The sequence below is a fragment of the Penicillium verrucosum genome (genome assembly GCF_028828655.1).
Source record: "Penicillium verrucosum strain IBT 35672 chromosome Unknown utg000003l_segment0_segment0, whole genome shotgun sequence".
NCBI lineage: Eukaryota > Fungi > Ascomycota > Eurotiomycetes > Eurotiales > Aspergillaceae > Penicillium > Penicillium verrucosum.
Genome location: NW_026643212.1, coordinates 2659287 through 2673202, shown reverse-complemented (window position 1 = coordinate 2673202; position 13916 = coordinate 2659287). Strand labels below are relative to the sequence as shown.

The 13916-nt window shown below is 47.8% G+C and overlaps 6 protein-coding genes across 6 annotated transcripts; 4 read left to right on the top strand and 2 right to left on the bottom strand.

Annotated features, from left to right (window-relative positions):
• Window positions 1-79: 79 nt before the first annotated feature.
• Window positions 80-1146, top strand: N7516_008690 (U2-type spliceosomal complex subunit CWC24; the record flags this gene model as incomplete). The annotated part of the gene is made up of 2 exons (XM_057221409.1): window positions 80-619; window positions 682-1146. The coding sequence occupies 2 exons, from the start codon at window positions 80-82 to the stop codon at window positions 1144-1146; spliced, it is 1005 nt and encodes a 334-aa protein (XP_057071681.1).
• Window positions 1147-3046: 1900 nt separating this feature from the next.
• Window positions 3047-4112, top strand: N7516_008689 (DUF3431 domain-containing protein; the record flags this gene model as incomplete). Its single annotated transcript, XM_057221408.1, has 3 exons — window positions 3047-3317; window positions 3388-4008; window positions 4064-4112. The coding sequence occupies exons 1-3, from the start codon at window positions 3070-3072 to the stop codon at window positions 4110-4112; spliced, it is 918 nt and encodes a 305-aa protein (XP_057071680.1). The 5' UTR covers window positions 3047-3069.
• Window positions 4113-4622: 510 nt separating this feature from the next.
• Window positions 4623-6884, bottom strand: N7516_008688 (putative phenol monooxygenase; the record flags this gene model as incomplete). The annotated part of the gene is made up of 5 exons (XM_057221407.1): window positions 4623-5017; window positions 5078-5543; window positions 5600-5622; window positions 5680-6649; window positions 6744-6884. 5 exons carry the CDS (start codon window positions 6882-6884, stop codon window positions 4623-4625), a joined length of 1995 nt encoding a protein of 664 aa, XP_057071679.1.
• A 757-nt stretch (window positions 6885-7641) lies between these two features.
• On the bottom strand, window positions 7642-9885 carry akuA (uncharacterized protein; the record flags this gene model as incomplete). Its single annotated transcript, XM_057221406.1, has 6 exons — window positions 7642-7752; window positions 7805-8020; window positions 8086-8189; window positions 8253-9099; window positions 9147-9767; window positions 9823-9885. The coding sequence occupies 6 exons, from the start codon at window positions 9883-9885 to the stop codon at window positions 7642-7644; spliced, it is 1962 nt and encodes a 653-aa protein (XP_057071678.1).
• A 321-nt stretch (window positions 9886-10206) lies between these two features.
• On the top strand, window positions 10207-11604 carry N7516_008686 (ferrochelatase HEM15; the record flags this gene model as incomplete). Its single annotated transcript, XM_057221405.1, has 3 exons — window positions 10207-10443; window positions 10507-11089; window positions 11147-11604. The coding sequence occupies 3 exons, from the start codon at window positions 10207-10209 to the stop codon at window positions 11602-11604; spliced, it is 1278 nt and encodes a 425-aa protein (XP_057071677.1).
• Window positions 11605-12025: 421 nt separating this feature from the next.
• Window positions 12026-13843, top strand: N7516_008685 (putative tetracycline-efflux transporter; the record flags this gene model as incomplete). Its single annotated transcript, XM_057221404.1, has 3 exons — window positions 12026-12199; window positions 12265-13714; window positions 13767-13843. 3 exons carry the CDS (start codon window positions 12026-12028, stop codon window positions 13841-13843), a joined length of 1701 nt encoding a protein of 566 aa, XP_057071676.1.
• Between the last annotated feature and the right edge of the window lie 73 nt (window positions 13844-13916).

Here is a 13916-nt window from a genome sequence, read left to right as displayed (position 1 = left end):
ATGCGCGCATCTTTACATCTTTACAACCTTTACTTTAATATAATACACGACTGAACCTCACCATTACCCAACACACAATATGGTCAAAGAAACTGAAGTCACAGACTCTGTGCCCCAAGTCGCTTTCAAGAAGCGCTCCAAGGGAAAAGCCAACTTTCGCAAGAAGCCCGCGACGCCACTTCCTGCTTCTGACTCCGACTCCGACTTTGTATCATCCGATGACGACGAAGGGCGACGGATCAAGAGGCGACGCAAGAACGCAGCTGTCACCGCATCATCCACATCAAATGCGACAAGGAAACAGCGCACAGAAAACGGACCTACCTTCGCGGTTCCCGCTCCCTTGACCTCCAGCAACGATGCCACGAAAGCTTCCAACTGGTACGATGAGAACCTGAGCGAGAAGAGCTTATTGGGCACAACTCGGGAAAAACCAGTCTCCTCTACCTCACAGTCGGATGGAATCTACAAGGGCGCCACCAACTATCAATCTTTCATTCAGAAGAACCCTGATGCGCCGGCAAAATTCGGTCCTGTCAAAGCTGCGACCAACGTTAGGACTATCACAGTAACTGATTTTGCCCCCGATGTATGCAAGGATTGGAAACAAACTGGCTACGTGAGTTCCTCCCTCGCCTCCATCTGTCTATGGTCAATCGATACTAATTCATCTAAATGTAGTGTGGCTTCGGAGAAAGTTGTAAATATCTCCATTCTCGGGAGGCATACAAGGCAGGATGGGAGTTAGACCGTGACTGGGAAGTCAACACCAAAGGCAAACAAGTAAGCGGGCAAGTGGTTTCACAGCGAAAAGGCGCAGGCAGAATCACCGAGGGAGACGAGGATGATGACGAGGATGAATTGCTAGAGAGCATTCCATTCGCCTGTCTCATCTGCTTGAAACCCTATCAAGAACCTATCATCACCAAATGTGGGCACTATTTCTGTGAAGCCTGTGCCTTGCAGCGGTATCGGAAAACCCCGTCGTGCGCTGCCTGCGGCGAGGGAACTGGGGGTGTCTTCAATGTCGCAAAGAAATTGAATACTTTGCTGAACAAGAAGCGGGAACGTGCGCGCAAGATCCGAGAGGAGGCGATTGCAAATGGGGAGGAGGTCAGCGATGAAGAGGGTGATGATAGCGATTAAAGGGGAAAGATCTCTCTGTATCTCTCTGTGTAGCATAATATGAACCAAAAAAGCAGCTGGACTGCGACACTTGTCCCCTGAGAACATTTGAATATATCATAACTTCTCGATTTCACTGTTGATTATCTCCATGACCTCAACATTCAGTATTTCACATGTGTTTACAACATACTCCGTAGACGAGGAAGCATAGCATGCAAATTAGCTGATTCCAGGACAACGTTGTAGTGTATAAAGTAGAAGTGGGCCTGGTAATATTTTGATTTTGTAGCAAGAGTGAGTGGCACGCTATAACTATATATAAGTCTCTACTTGGGGTTCGTGTGCCACGGGCGTGTCCTATCCAAGTAAACCATACAACTATGACAACCATATGTTGTACGCTAGTCCAAGCCAAGAGTAAACACCGAGATTAGAAGATCAAAGCCAAGAAATAATATCGAACATGCGACATGCAAATGTTCAGCGCAGTCGATATTCCTTAGCGGCTCAATTCTGGGGACATACATTATCCAAAAGACGGTTGACAAAAATACGCTCGAGCCTTCTAAATGGCTCGCTTGAATCGCTTGGACACACCCCGCTTAGGTTAATCAAGACTCGCTAACTAACTAGTTAGTAGTGTCAAGTGCAAACTACGCATACGTGGCGCAACATACTCACTAACATACTACTCCGTACCCTCAGCACATTCATCTCTGTTCCTTGACTTATATTGCACTATCAAGCCTCTGATCCCATGCGCCGAGAGACATTATTACAATACAGATAGATTACAATACCGCTGATCAGCCCATGCTAGTTCTATCACAGCCACACACACTGGACCCTGAATTGTTCAAGAGTCCGTGCCCTATGAAATCATACCTTGGTACCTAGGTATACCCAGGAATGTGAACCGTTCCAAGGTTTCCATGTCTTCCCCAAGTACTCCATACCTCTCTTTGGTAGGCTGTGCATTGACAAAAAAGGATCAAGGCAGCCGACAAAAGGCTATTCTAAACAAACCCCACTTAAAACGAGGGCCTATCGAATAATATTCTAGGTAAGGTGCCTAGTGGAGGGATACGTACCGTACCAGCTTTTCCTATTATAGAAGGTTTTATGTACACCCGGGTTTTAGTTTTAACAGTCCCGCCACGTGCATTTCCGTGGTACAGAAAAGATACGCGTTGTCCCGAGGTCGCCACGGTGGATTCTGGTATCTACAAGTTGAATGTCGTTGCCTACCTAGGTATGTCCATACAAGTTCTACCTATTAGGTACATGATAAAGGTACCTAAATGGGATTGTCTTAAATTTGTCAAGCCTTGATCCCGTCCATCCATGGCTCAAGCGTAAACTTTACGGTTAAAGAGGGGCAAGTGTACACCCCAAGCCAAGCTTTTTTGGGGTTTCCCCCAACCAAAAATCAAATCAAATTAAATCAAAAATCAAAAAAATCAAAAAAATCAAAAAACCAAAAAACCAAAAAACCCAAACGCCCCTTGGCATCAAACTAAGGGCGGCTCCCCTGATTCTACGCCTCAGTGGCCAATGATATGACCGTGACATTGTGGAAAAAACGGGGGTCAAGTCCAGGAAGCTCCCTGCTTTTCTTTTATTTCCTTTTCTTTCCACTTTTCACTTTTTGTACGGGGTACACTCCTCCTACTCTTCCTTTAAATCCTTACTACATATCGCCCCCCCCTCGCTCCTCTATTACTCCGACACTGCACCTTCCTTTTGTATTGTTTTGCCTCGCCTCAAATTTTCTTTCAGGGGCCTTGCTTTGGAATTTGCCCTCCTTTTTTGCATCTCTATTATACATTGGAAACAGTACATATCAATGGCTTATTAGTCAATCCTCCACCTTGATTTCACACCTACGGGTACATCTCCGCAGAGTCCCAGGCGTTTAATCCCTATCATTCATCATTCATAATGAAAGGTGGACTCCGTATCGCGGGGTTCTGCGTCTCGTGTCTCGTTCTATTCTCACTATATCTACTCGAAGCGCATCTTCAAGACATTTGCAATCAATATCGCGCTGGCGCATACGTGGTTAATTGGCTAGATCGCAATGACACAACTTCAAGCCCGCATGGTAACACCACGCCGGGTGATAAGGTGATTGTTATGGCGAAGCTGGAAGAAGAGGATACCAAATGGGTGGAAGAAGAGCTTCCCGAGTGAGTGCTTTTGATATCCAACACTTCACTGAAGATCCACGACTAATTGGCGTTCTTTCTCTCTAAACAGCTGGCAACGGGCAATCTACATTGTCAACCCCTCGCATGAAACACGGTTAAACCCCGACGCTCTTACGACCCCGTTCAACAAAGGCCACGAAGCCATGGCCTACTTCACCTATATAATCGAATACTACCACGCCCTTCCCTCCACCATCGTCTTTCTCCACGCCCACCGTGCAGGCTTCCTTATGGCATGGCACGTCGATGCCCCACTCCACGATAATGTCATCGCCATGCGCAACCTAAAACTCGATTTTGTCCAGCAGAACGGCTATGTGAATCTTCGCTGCAATTGGAATCCCGGCTGCAAGAGCACCCACCGCTCGAATGCCCATATCACTGAGCAGATCTGGTCGGATGTCTTCACCAGCACGAGCACGCCTCCTTTAAATACTTCCTCGTCCACGGAGCAGGAATTCGCGGACCAGAGATATCTTCGCAAGCCTGCCGAGATCGGTGCCGCATGCTGCGCACAATTCGCGCTCTCTCGAGAGCAGGTTCAGAAGCGACCGCTAGAGGATTATATCAGGTTCCGGCAATGGATTATCGATACGGAACTTAGCGATGCTTCCTCCGGGAGGGTGATGGAGTTCTTGTGGCATATCATTTTTGGTATGGAAGGGGTATAGTAAGTTATGGTCGGTCATGTTTCGGTGTGATGTTGAACTAACCATCTTTCGCAGTTGTCCCGATGAACAGATGTGCTATTGTCAAGTTTACGGACAGTGTTGAATTTCCCTCTCAGCCTGCATTATCTCCCAAATCCAGCGACAACTCCCAGGCTGGTATCTACATATCGTGGGACACGTGGCGTTACATTTTCGCCTCCCTTTCAGCACACACCATTTTTCGTCATTATGTGCAAATGATTTTTGCGACAATACAAACATCCAATTGGAATTCTGTCGGCCGTTTTGTCGCATAGAACTTGAAGTTCTCAGGGGGCCTTCTTTTTTTAATAAATTATGATTGCGTTCAAGCGCTAAGGACAAAGTTCCTCACGGACATACTCCATCACTTTTATCGATGGACTTCTGGACAATCAGAGTACATGAAATGTATATTCTTACCATTGTCTTTCTCACTTCTCATACAACTCATACCATTCAAACTTTTACATGTTCGACCGCCATTATCAAAATGACTCACTCCATGCTCTAATAACCTTCAGGTGGCCCAAACATCTTATCATTCAAGCTTGATATTTAATTCTATCAGCAAGCTTCAATCCTAACCCAGCGACTAATTACTAGCGACAGTCCGAATACACTGTCTCAGATACCTATCCACCTTTTGCACATCACCAAGACAAGAAACAACGCCAACATACCCATCGGGTCTGACCACCACCAATGCACCCCGTGCCGGGTCTACACCATAGATACCATATGCATCATCTAAAGCCGACCCATCATAAAAGCGCATCTCAGCCTGCCGCTTCACGCACGTCGGCACGTCATTCCATTCAAAGGACCGATGCAATTGGGGATGCAGTACGATCTGCTCAATAATCGACTTGGGAAACTGCGCTTCTAGCAGAGTGACCGCTTCCAGTGTCTGCGCAGAGACACTGCTTCGATCGAGAAGATCGGTCGACGTGAGACACAAGATGCGGAATCGGCCAGTGGAGGGGATATCTGTGGGGTTTTGGTTAGATATGATATTCCCACTCGAAATTTCCATTAGGATGGACATACCGTCATGGATATCTCGCTGCCACCCATCAGCATACCGCAGCAATCGCACATTGAGCAATCTCCGACCTGGTCTCAGAATTCCGGATATGTAGTCCGTTCCTGTGACGGGGTTTGGACTCTTGCTCTTGACATCATCGTCTAGCTCATCTCGGATAACTAGCATGTTCTCCGGGTACTCCACGCCACAGCCACTGGTAAACCCATTGCCGAGCTTGAAGACTTGTTGGAACTCTTCTTGTGTCAGTCCTTCAGTTGCGCCCATTTGTCCGGAGAACATGGAAGAGAATTTCCGGTCGAACTCGATAAGCTGTTGGGCTATTTCATGGCGTTCTGTCTGGTATGTCCCGAGTAATGGGGCTGGGTTGTCGGTGCTTGTGGGTTCTGGTGCCAGCCCATTAATGTGATACATGAGTTTCCAGGCCAGGTTGTAAGAGTCCATCATTGAGACGTTCATGCCTTGGCCAGCCTGGTGGGATGGAAGTTAGTGATATCCTCAAGGGAAGAACTGTTCTAGAAACTCACTTTCGGACTATGTGTATGACAGGCTGTAAATATGATCCATGTTAGTTCGAGGCTATCCACTCTCTTCAAAGCAGACTTACCATCTCCAGCGATGAAAACCCTTGCAACGCCCTTTGCGTCATTCACAATAAACTCAGGCGACACACGCTGGCCAATTTGATACGCAGCCCACCAGTCAACGGCATCCTCCTTGGGCCGAAGAGAGTACGGCTTGATCGCATCGGCAGCTTGTTTCAGAATGCCCTCGAGGGTAATCTTACTTCTTCGCTGCCGAGCATCCTCAGCTTTAACACCCTCTACTCCATTCGGCATTTGATCACTCTCGGGAGCCACATCCTCCGGAACCTGAACATATAACCGAGTGAGGTATTCACCTGTGGAGATCCTCTCTCTGGGAATAATCATCACAGAACCAGCAGGAGAATGAATACCGCAACGACGACGAATATCCGGGAAATCCGTCTCAGCAACCATATCAACAACGCCCCAAATATGATCCAAAGATTCTCCTTCCAGCCGCAACCCCATACACTGCCGAACAACCGAATGCGCCCCATCCGCACCAACAAGATGTTTCGTACGCACAGTCTTCTCAACACCATCCGTAGCCATAGTCACAAGCACAGGGAACTCCGCATCCCCCTCTTCATCAATCTTGACATCATCAACTTTCGTGTTCCGCACAATCCCACGCTCGGAGTACCGCAGCAAATCAGTTTCCATGATACGCTCGATACGGCCCTGGTGGATGGTAGCCTCGTAAGGGAACCGCGCTGGAGCAATAACATCCGGAACGATGGAAGTGCGCTCAATCACCTTGTTTGGGTCCGATGAGGGGTTCCAGAATGCGAATTGCCACATCTGACACGCTTCGTTCTCGATCTCGGTTGAGATCCCAAGTGATTTGAAGACCTCCAGTGTGCGGGGTTGTATGCCGTCTGCTTGTCCGGATTTCAGGGTGCTGGGTTTTGCGTCTATACAGAGGAGGGATGTATCGCTGAGACCATAGCGAGAGAGGAGGAGACTTAGCATGAGGCCTGCTGGTCCGGCCTAGATATTTATATTAGGGTTTTCTTTTTTTTCGTTTGAATGTTGAATATGGAATACCGTGTTGATATTCGGGGTTTTGTTGGAGACCACATACGCCGACCACGACTGCTTCGTATTTGTCTTCGTTTATATCATTGCGCTCGAATGGGGGTGCTAGTCGGGGTAGTCGTGGTGCAAATGATGGTAGGACTCTTAAGTCCCGGGATGAGGAGGAATATTCAGTGAATACAGGCATTGCGTTTCTGATTCTAGAAGCAGGGCTGTTGGAAATTGCTACTCGTAAGACTCCTAGCTATACTTATAATCCATCTTCATGCGGGGGACGGACCTGTTCATTACCCACGATTTATAATGATTAGCAACAACCACGTTTATTGTGATTGAGATTAATGGACGTCTTAAAAATTGGCCTGCATGAGAAGGTGGGGGTTCGGATATATATATATTGGACATATCCAACTTCGGAAAAGAAAGCCAACATCAAGATAAAATGCTATGGGATTAAACAAAATAGCAATTAATGTCCAAAGCTGAGATAAACCGAATCCCACTTACCTTTTTAGGTAGAGATTATTATTCTGAGATATCAATTACTTTGCCTCAAGTTGAGTCAAGTTTCAAGGTGAACAAGCCCATAGTCCCACATAGTGGAACCTCACCCCACAAGATGTTGGGAGTCATTGCTATATAAGCATTTAGTAATTTGAAAGTCCTATGTTGTAGGTAGCTTGATTTGATCGTGAGTGATTGATTGATAGTTCGCTCCAGGCTTAGTATATAATAACAATTTATCCATCAAGCACCCTTGGCCGAGGGTGATGTTAGTTGGATGATCGCTAGAGGCATTTTATAGCATTTTTGGATAAAGAATATTGATTCATTCAAAATGACCATGGCCATATGTAAACAGTAGGATACACTCGTAATTCATTAATCGGGCCCCAACTTCCCCAACTTGCGGCAACCCCGGATAAGCAAAATCCATTCAGCGTTTAGAACTTTTTCTCAAAGTACTGCTCAACTCGGTCTACGAGATCTGCTTTCTTCCCTGCAGTAGCGCGGCCGTGTGAATGCAAGAATTCCTTCAGCACGACCACCGTAAGCTAAACGCGAGTATTAGTTTGGTCAATTACCTGACAGAATTTGAATGCTCACCTTGGAAACAGTGCCCTTCTCATAGCATTTCTTCACTTCGTCTTCCACGCCAGAGGCGCTGTCTTCGACCTTCACTCGCTTTGCTGGGTGCTCACTAGTAGGCTCGGTCTTGGCACCTCGCTTTACCAGCGTAGAGGTGGCTGCTGAACTGCCAAACATCTCGGAGGCTTGCAATTTCAGTTCCTCGGCCCATTTAAGGATGTAGTCACCAGCGCGCTGTGGTTGAGCATCCATGTGGTTAGTAAATTCCCGCAATTTCTAGGACCATAGAAGTAGCTAACCCTGTGAACCTGTCGGTACTTAGGCACGGTCTTGTCATCTGGTGATTCTGGGAAATCTTCATCCAAGGCGATAGCTTGCAAGATGCGATAATGCCATTGAAGCGCTGCAAAATTAGTCAGTATCGTTTTCAAAAAAAAAAAAAAAAAACGTAGGGATAAAGGCTCACAAGGATTCGGGTATTTGGAAGGCTCATATACAGCCTTGGGAAGCTGCAACTGGCGAACAACATCTCGCATGGCGTCATTCAACGCGTCTCCTGCCCGGTTGATAGTGCTCTCTGGATTCTGGCGCACATCATCCGCGAAAGGAAGAGGGATAATCCACATCCCAGGTGGGATTTTCTGCACACCATTCTCGTCGACCTTCTCAGCCCCGGCAATCATCGCAGCTAAAACTGGCGAAGCATTTTTGCGGGGAATGAACCAAACCAAAGCCAGTTTTTCGGAATCGAGGAGTTTCTGTTGCAATGCAGAAAAGACTCGTGTTGAGCCAATGTAGTTCTCTTCAGAGGGATAGATGAAAGAGGGGTGTTTGACATTCGCCCAAATTGGGAGTGCCGACAGTGGCTTGAACCCAATGATACGGATCACAGGGTCACCAAAACTCCTTAGAGCCTGTTGTTCTTCGATGGTGAATGAAACCTGCTCACCACCAAACTTGTATGCCTTCCGAATGTCAGCCTTCTCGATCTCCTGTCCTGTATCATCGGACATTAAAGTTGTGACGCCTTTAGCAATCTGAGCAGTCTCGCCTCCTTGCCAGACGAAGCAACTCCTGGCAGGTTCTTGCTTTTTGAGGAGCAAATATCCATTGACGGATATCTTGAAATCAGGTCCGATCTCAAGTGGTACATTTGAAAATAGCGACCGACGAGGGACAGATCTCGAGTTGATGCTAGACAATAGAGAATTGAGCAATGAGAGTCCGTCGCCTTTAGCTGTCGATGTGTTGGTATCCGGCTGTAGGTATGCCGGGGCATCTCCATCACTTGGCGATGTTTTGTAGATAATGTCCTGCTAGTTGTGAGTATAATCCTATACAACCAAAGCGAATAACCTACATCGTAGAATTTAGAGGTGTCGAACTCGTGATCTGGTTGAGAGATGGGAAACAACTCGATGTTGACACCAAGATCGTACAAGTCCCTTGCACGAACTGTTGCGGCAGACCGCATTCCCTTATTGTCTGCGTGAGGATTATCGTTATCGGTCACGACAAACAGTCGTCCAGATGAAAAGTTTGGAGCCTTCGAGGTAAAGATTTGGTTTGCGCAGAACAGCATATTGGCCATGGAGACTGGTTCCTTGGATGGTTCCAAGACCTGCTGCACGTCATCATCAGCTTCTGCTGGAGACGCGAGGGATCGCAGTTGCTTGACTTCCTGGGCTGATGGAACATCAAGATCAGTGTACAGATAACAGTGAGGATATGAAAGATCTCCTTGGTCATCCTCATTTTCATCATAGAACTTGGACAATTGTGTTCCATAAAGCAAAACACCAATCATGTCATGAGGGTTGGAGATGATGCGCTGTTGCATCAGATGGTATGCACACTTCAAAGCTGCAGACGCGGGTGATTCGTCGCTATGTTTCTTAGGATCAGGCGATGGACGAGGCGTGAGCATCGAGCTGCTGATGTCTATAGCAAATAGCACCGCATCTTTGACTGATTTGAAGCTCTGTATAGGCAACAGTCAACAGTCGGTAACTATAGCTCCGGCTTTTGATACTCACGGTCTCATCGATCTCTTCGTCCTCGTAATTCTCCTCCTCGCGCGTGTAACTATCTTCAGCCATGATTGTAGAGCAGCGCACCTTGGGATATTGGAAATATTAAAGAGTGGTAAATTAACCAAGTCCAAAATATCATTGAGACGCGCTCTCTGACGCGGGCAACACGAAAGTCAGGTGACGCTGATGCCTGAAGCTGCTGACATCCTCCGACGGTGATTGGTTCACTTCCGGTGGGCGGCGGAAGCAAACATGGGGCAACCAAAACCGGATTCAACAACTCCGAGGTCCAAGTTGGACACAGGTTAGAATTGTCAATTGTCTCATTAATACCTTGATATTATTTTGTTGGTCTGTTTCCACATATAATCGCTCCTCGACCCAACCATGGCATTCCGCAGTCCTTTCGCCATCCCCCGACAATTGTTGGTTGGGACTACATCTCTTGGAGGTCGGTCGGCAATTAACAGTCGATTGAGATGCAATCAACGAGGTCTCGCGACGGTGGTACCGCCAGTCACACAAGATGCAACAGGCTCTAAGGGCCCAACGGCTATGGTTTTTATGAATATGGGTGGACCTTCTACAACGAACGAGGTCGAGGACTTTTTGAGCAGACTATTTGTACGTATCATGAATTACCACAATGGTCACGTTGAGTTGATAGGCTAATGCTTTGTATTACAGGCCGACGGTGATTTGATTCCCCTGGGACGGCTCCAATCGTATATCGGCCCCCTCATCGCACGCCGCAGAACCTCGAAAATCCAAAAGCAGTACGCGGATATCGGCGGCGGATCGCCTATTCGCAAATGGTCCGAGTACCAGTGCGCGGAAATGTGCAAGCTGTTGGATAAGATCTCCCCGGAGACCGCGCCGCATAAGCCTTATGTTGCTTTCCGCTACGCTGCCCCATTGACCGAGACCATGTATGAGCAGCTTTTCGCCGATGGATTTGGCAATGGCAACGGAGGACGTGCTGTCGCATTTACACAATACCCGCAGTACTCCTGTTCGACGACTGGCAGCTCCCTCAATGAGCTGTGGAAATGGCGTAACCGCCTCGAAGGAAAGCGCGCAAATGGAGGGTCCGAGCCGGCTGGCGCGATTCAATGGAGTGTCATTGACCGCTGGCCCTCTCACTCTGGTCTTGTGGAGGCTTTCGCACAAAACATCGAGGCTCAACTTAAAACGTACCCAGAGGAGAAGCGAGACGGGGTCGTGTTGCTGTTTTCGGCCCACAGCTTGCCTATGAGCGTTGTTAACCGAGGTAGGCTGATGTCCCCTGGTCACTTACTAGAATTACACTAATTATCCTCTCACACAGGCGACCCCTACCCCGCCGAAGTTGCAGCGACAGTTCACGCCGTAATGCAGCGCCTCAAGTTCAAAAACCCCTACCGCCTGTGCTGGCAATCTCAGGTGGGACCTAGTGCGTGGCTCGGGGCTCAGACCAGCGATACTGTTCAAGAATATGTGAAACGAGGACAGACAGACTTGATCCTGGTTCCCATTGCGTTTACAAGTGACCACATTGAGACACTCTACGAGCTGGACCAGGAAGTTATCCATGAAGCCAACAACCCGGGTGTCAAGCGCGCAGAGAGCTTGAATGGAAACCCAGTCTTCATTCAAGCACTTGCCGATATTGCTCGCGACCACTTGCAAAAAGGAGAATTGTGTTCGCGCCAGATGACACTGCGTTGCCAGGGCTGCACTAGCGAGCGGTGCTTGGGCCAGAAGAAATTCTTTGCAGGCCAGGAACATGCTTCCATGGTTGTATAAGCTTGTTTTGTTTTTCTTTCTCTTTTTGGCTCGGAGTAGGAGATTTCGGCCTTTAATGTTATGTGTATACGGCACCAGGAGGTGTTGGAGGCGTTGTGAAAGTATAAAATTTCGGGGTTAATGTACTGTATATAATATATCTTCAATTGTATACAAGATAACAGGGCATCTACAATATGTATAGAAGGATAAACCGTCAGGATGACACCTTAATGTACCCAAGCACCTAAGCCCGAGCGGAGATTCCGGAGCTAACAACTTGCCAATGATGAAATGCCGATAAGAATTCAAGCAATCCCGGCTGCTAACATAACCCCCCTCTTTCATATGAGAATCAAGTGCCGGTGCTTGGAATCTTACAAATCAATTATGCAGTAATCTTGCAAAATCTTGGAAACACCTCAATGTCACCAACTCCATCATGGAGAACGAAGAACTCTTTGCGGGGGATCCCGATGTTGCTCCGGTGAGCACCAGGGAGACTCGAACTGAAGATGTGGATGAAAACACGCCTCTGATCGATGAAGCCGATGGGCTATTGTATCGACAACATTCCCACCTTACAGATAATCGCCCGAAATGGAGGAGAGCGAGCGTGAGTGACTATGGGGGTTGCGGCAAATTCTCCAGGAACAACCGTCTAACCTACAAACATGACAGATTTGGTGGCTGCTCCCATTTGGGCTCCTTTTTACCCTGGGATTTGGTGGAATGGCTGTGCCCAAGATCAATTTGATCATGTCGCTCATCTGTCGAGACTATCTCGCCGAGAAGATCACCCAAGAACCTGGGTTCACCTATCTGCCTGTTATATTTGGCGAGCACAACCCCCAGTGCCAGATCCCACAAATTCAGTCGCTGGTTGCCCAGTTCCAGCTCTATCTCAATCTTATCGCCGGTATCCTATCAGCATTAGTGAGTCCTCGGTTCGGACACTTATCTGATCGTCACGGGAGAACTAAGATGATCGCGCTGGGCGCAATGGGCGCGGTACTCAATGAGATCATCACTGTCATTGTGGCTAAATGTCCAGACCAGGTCTCGGTTAAGATGCTTCTGCTTGGAGCAGTCATGGATGGACTGGGTGGATCATTTACAACCGCACAAGCTTTAATCCATTCATATGCTTCTGATTGTACGCCGCCCGAAAAACGAAGCGTGGCATTTGGGTTATTCCACGGTGTTCTGTTCTTCGGAATTGCAGCTGGACCTGGCGGCGCAGCATTTTTGATCAAGCATGGAGGCACGTTAATTGTCTTCTACATTGCGCTTGCATTCCATGCAACTTTCTGTCTGTCGATTTTCTTCATCGTGCCTGAATCTTTATCCAAGGATCGACAGCTCGCGGCCCGCGAGAAGCATCGCATCAAAGTTGTGGATGCTGACTCTCCTAAATGGTACTCTTGGCGTGTCTGGAACCCAATGAACCTGATCACCCCGCTTGCAATTCTGATGCCCGCCGTTGGAAAGCCAAGCATCTTATTCCCTAACCGTCGTGGTGCCAGTCCGGCTCTACGCAGGAACATCATGATGTTGGCTGCCATCGATACCGCTGTCTTTGGAGTTGCCATGGGAACAGTACAGGTCATCATCATCTATGCCGGATACATGTTCAACTGGGGCAGCGTGGAGTCCAGTCTGTTTGTAGCGATCATCAATGTGGTGCGAGTGGTCAATCTTTTCCTGGTGCTTCCGCTTATCTCCATGATCTTCCGAACTCCGTCCGCGGAGGATGGAACCATTCGCGGCTCGGACATGCTGGACATTGTTCTAATCCGCCTATCTATAATATTCGATATACTAGGCTACATTGGCTATGCTCTGTCCAAAACACCATCGTTCATGATAATGTCTGGTGTCGTCGCCTCGCTAGGTGGCATGGGATCTGCAATCCTGCAGTCATCCCTGACCAAACATGTGCCCCAAGAACGCATTGGACAGATGCTCGGTGCCACTGGTCTTTTACATGCTCTTGCTCGAGTCGTCGCACCTACCGTCTTTAATTTAATTTACAGTCTGACTGTTGCAACACTACCTCAGACAGTGTTTGTGGCACTTGCAGCTGTTTTTGGTGTGGCATTCCTCATGAGTCTGCTAATCAGGTCGCATGGTATGTTTATTTTGCACCGCTCCTACAACAGACATACTAATTATTATGCTAGTTACTCTAGAGACTGGACTCCCTGTCGATCTAAGAGCGGAAGAAGATGCCGACGAGCATGACCAACTTTTGCTATGATAGAGCCATGGACGGTTTTTTTGGAATAATATGCTGCACTTACTTCCATATACTATATGTCAGCTTCGCTATC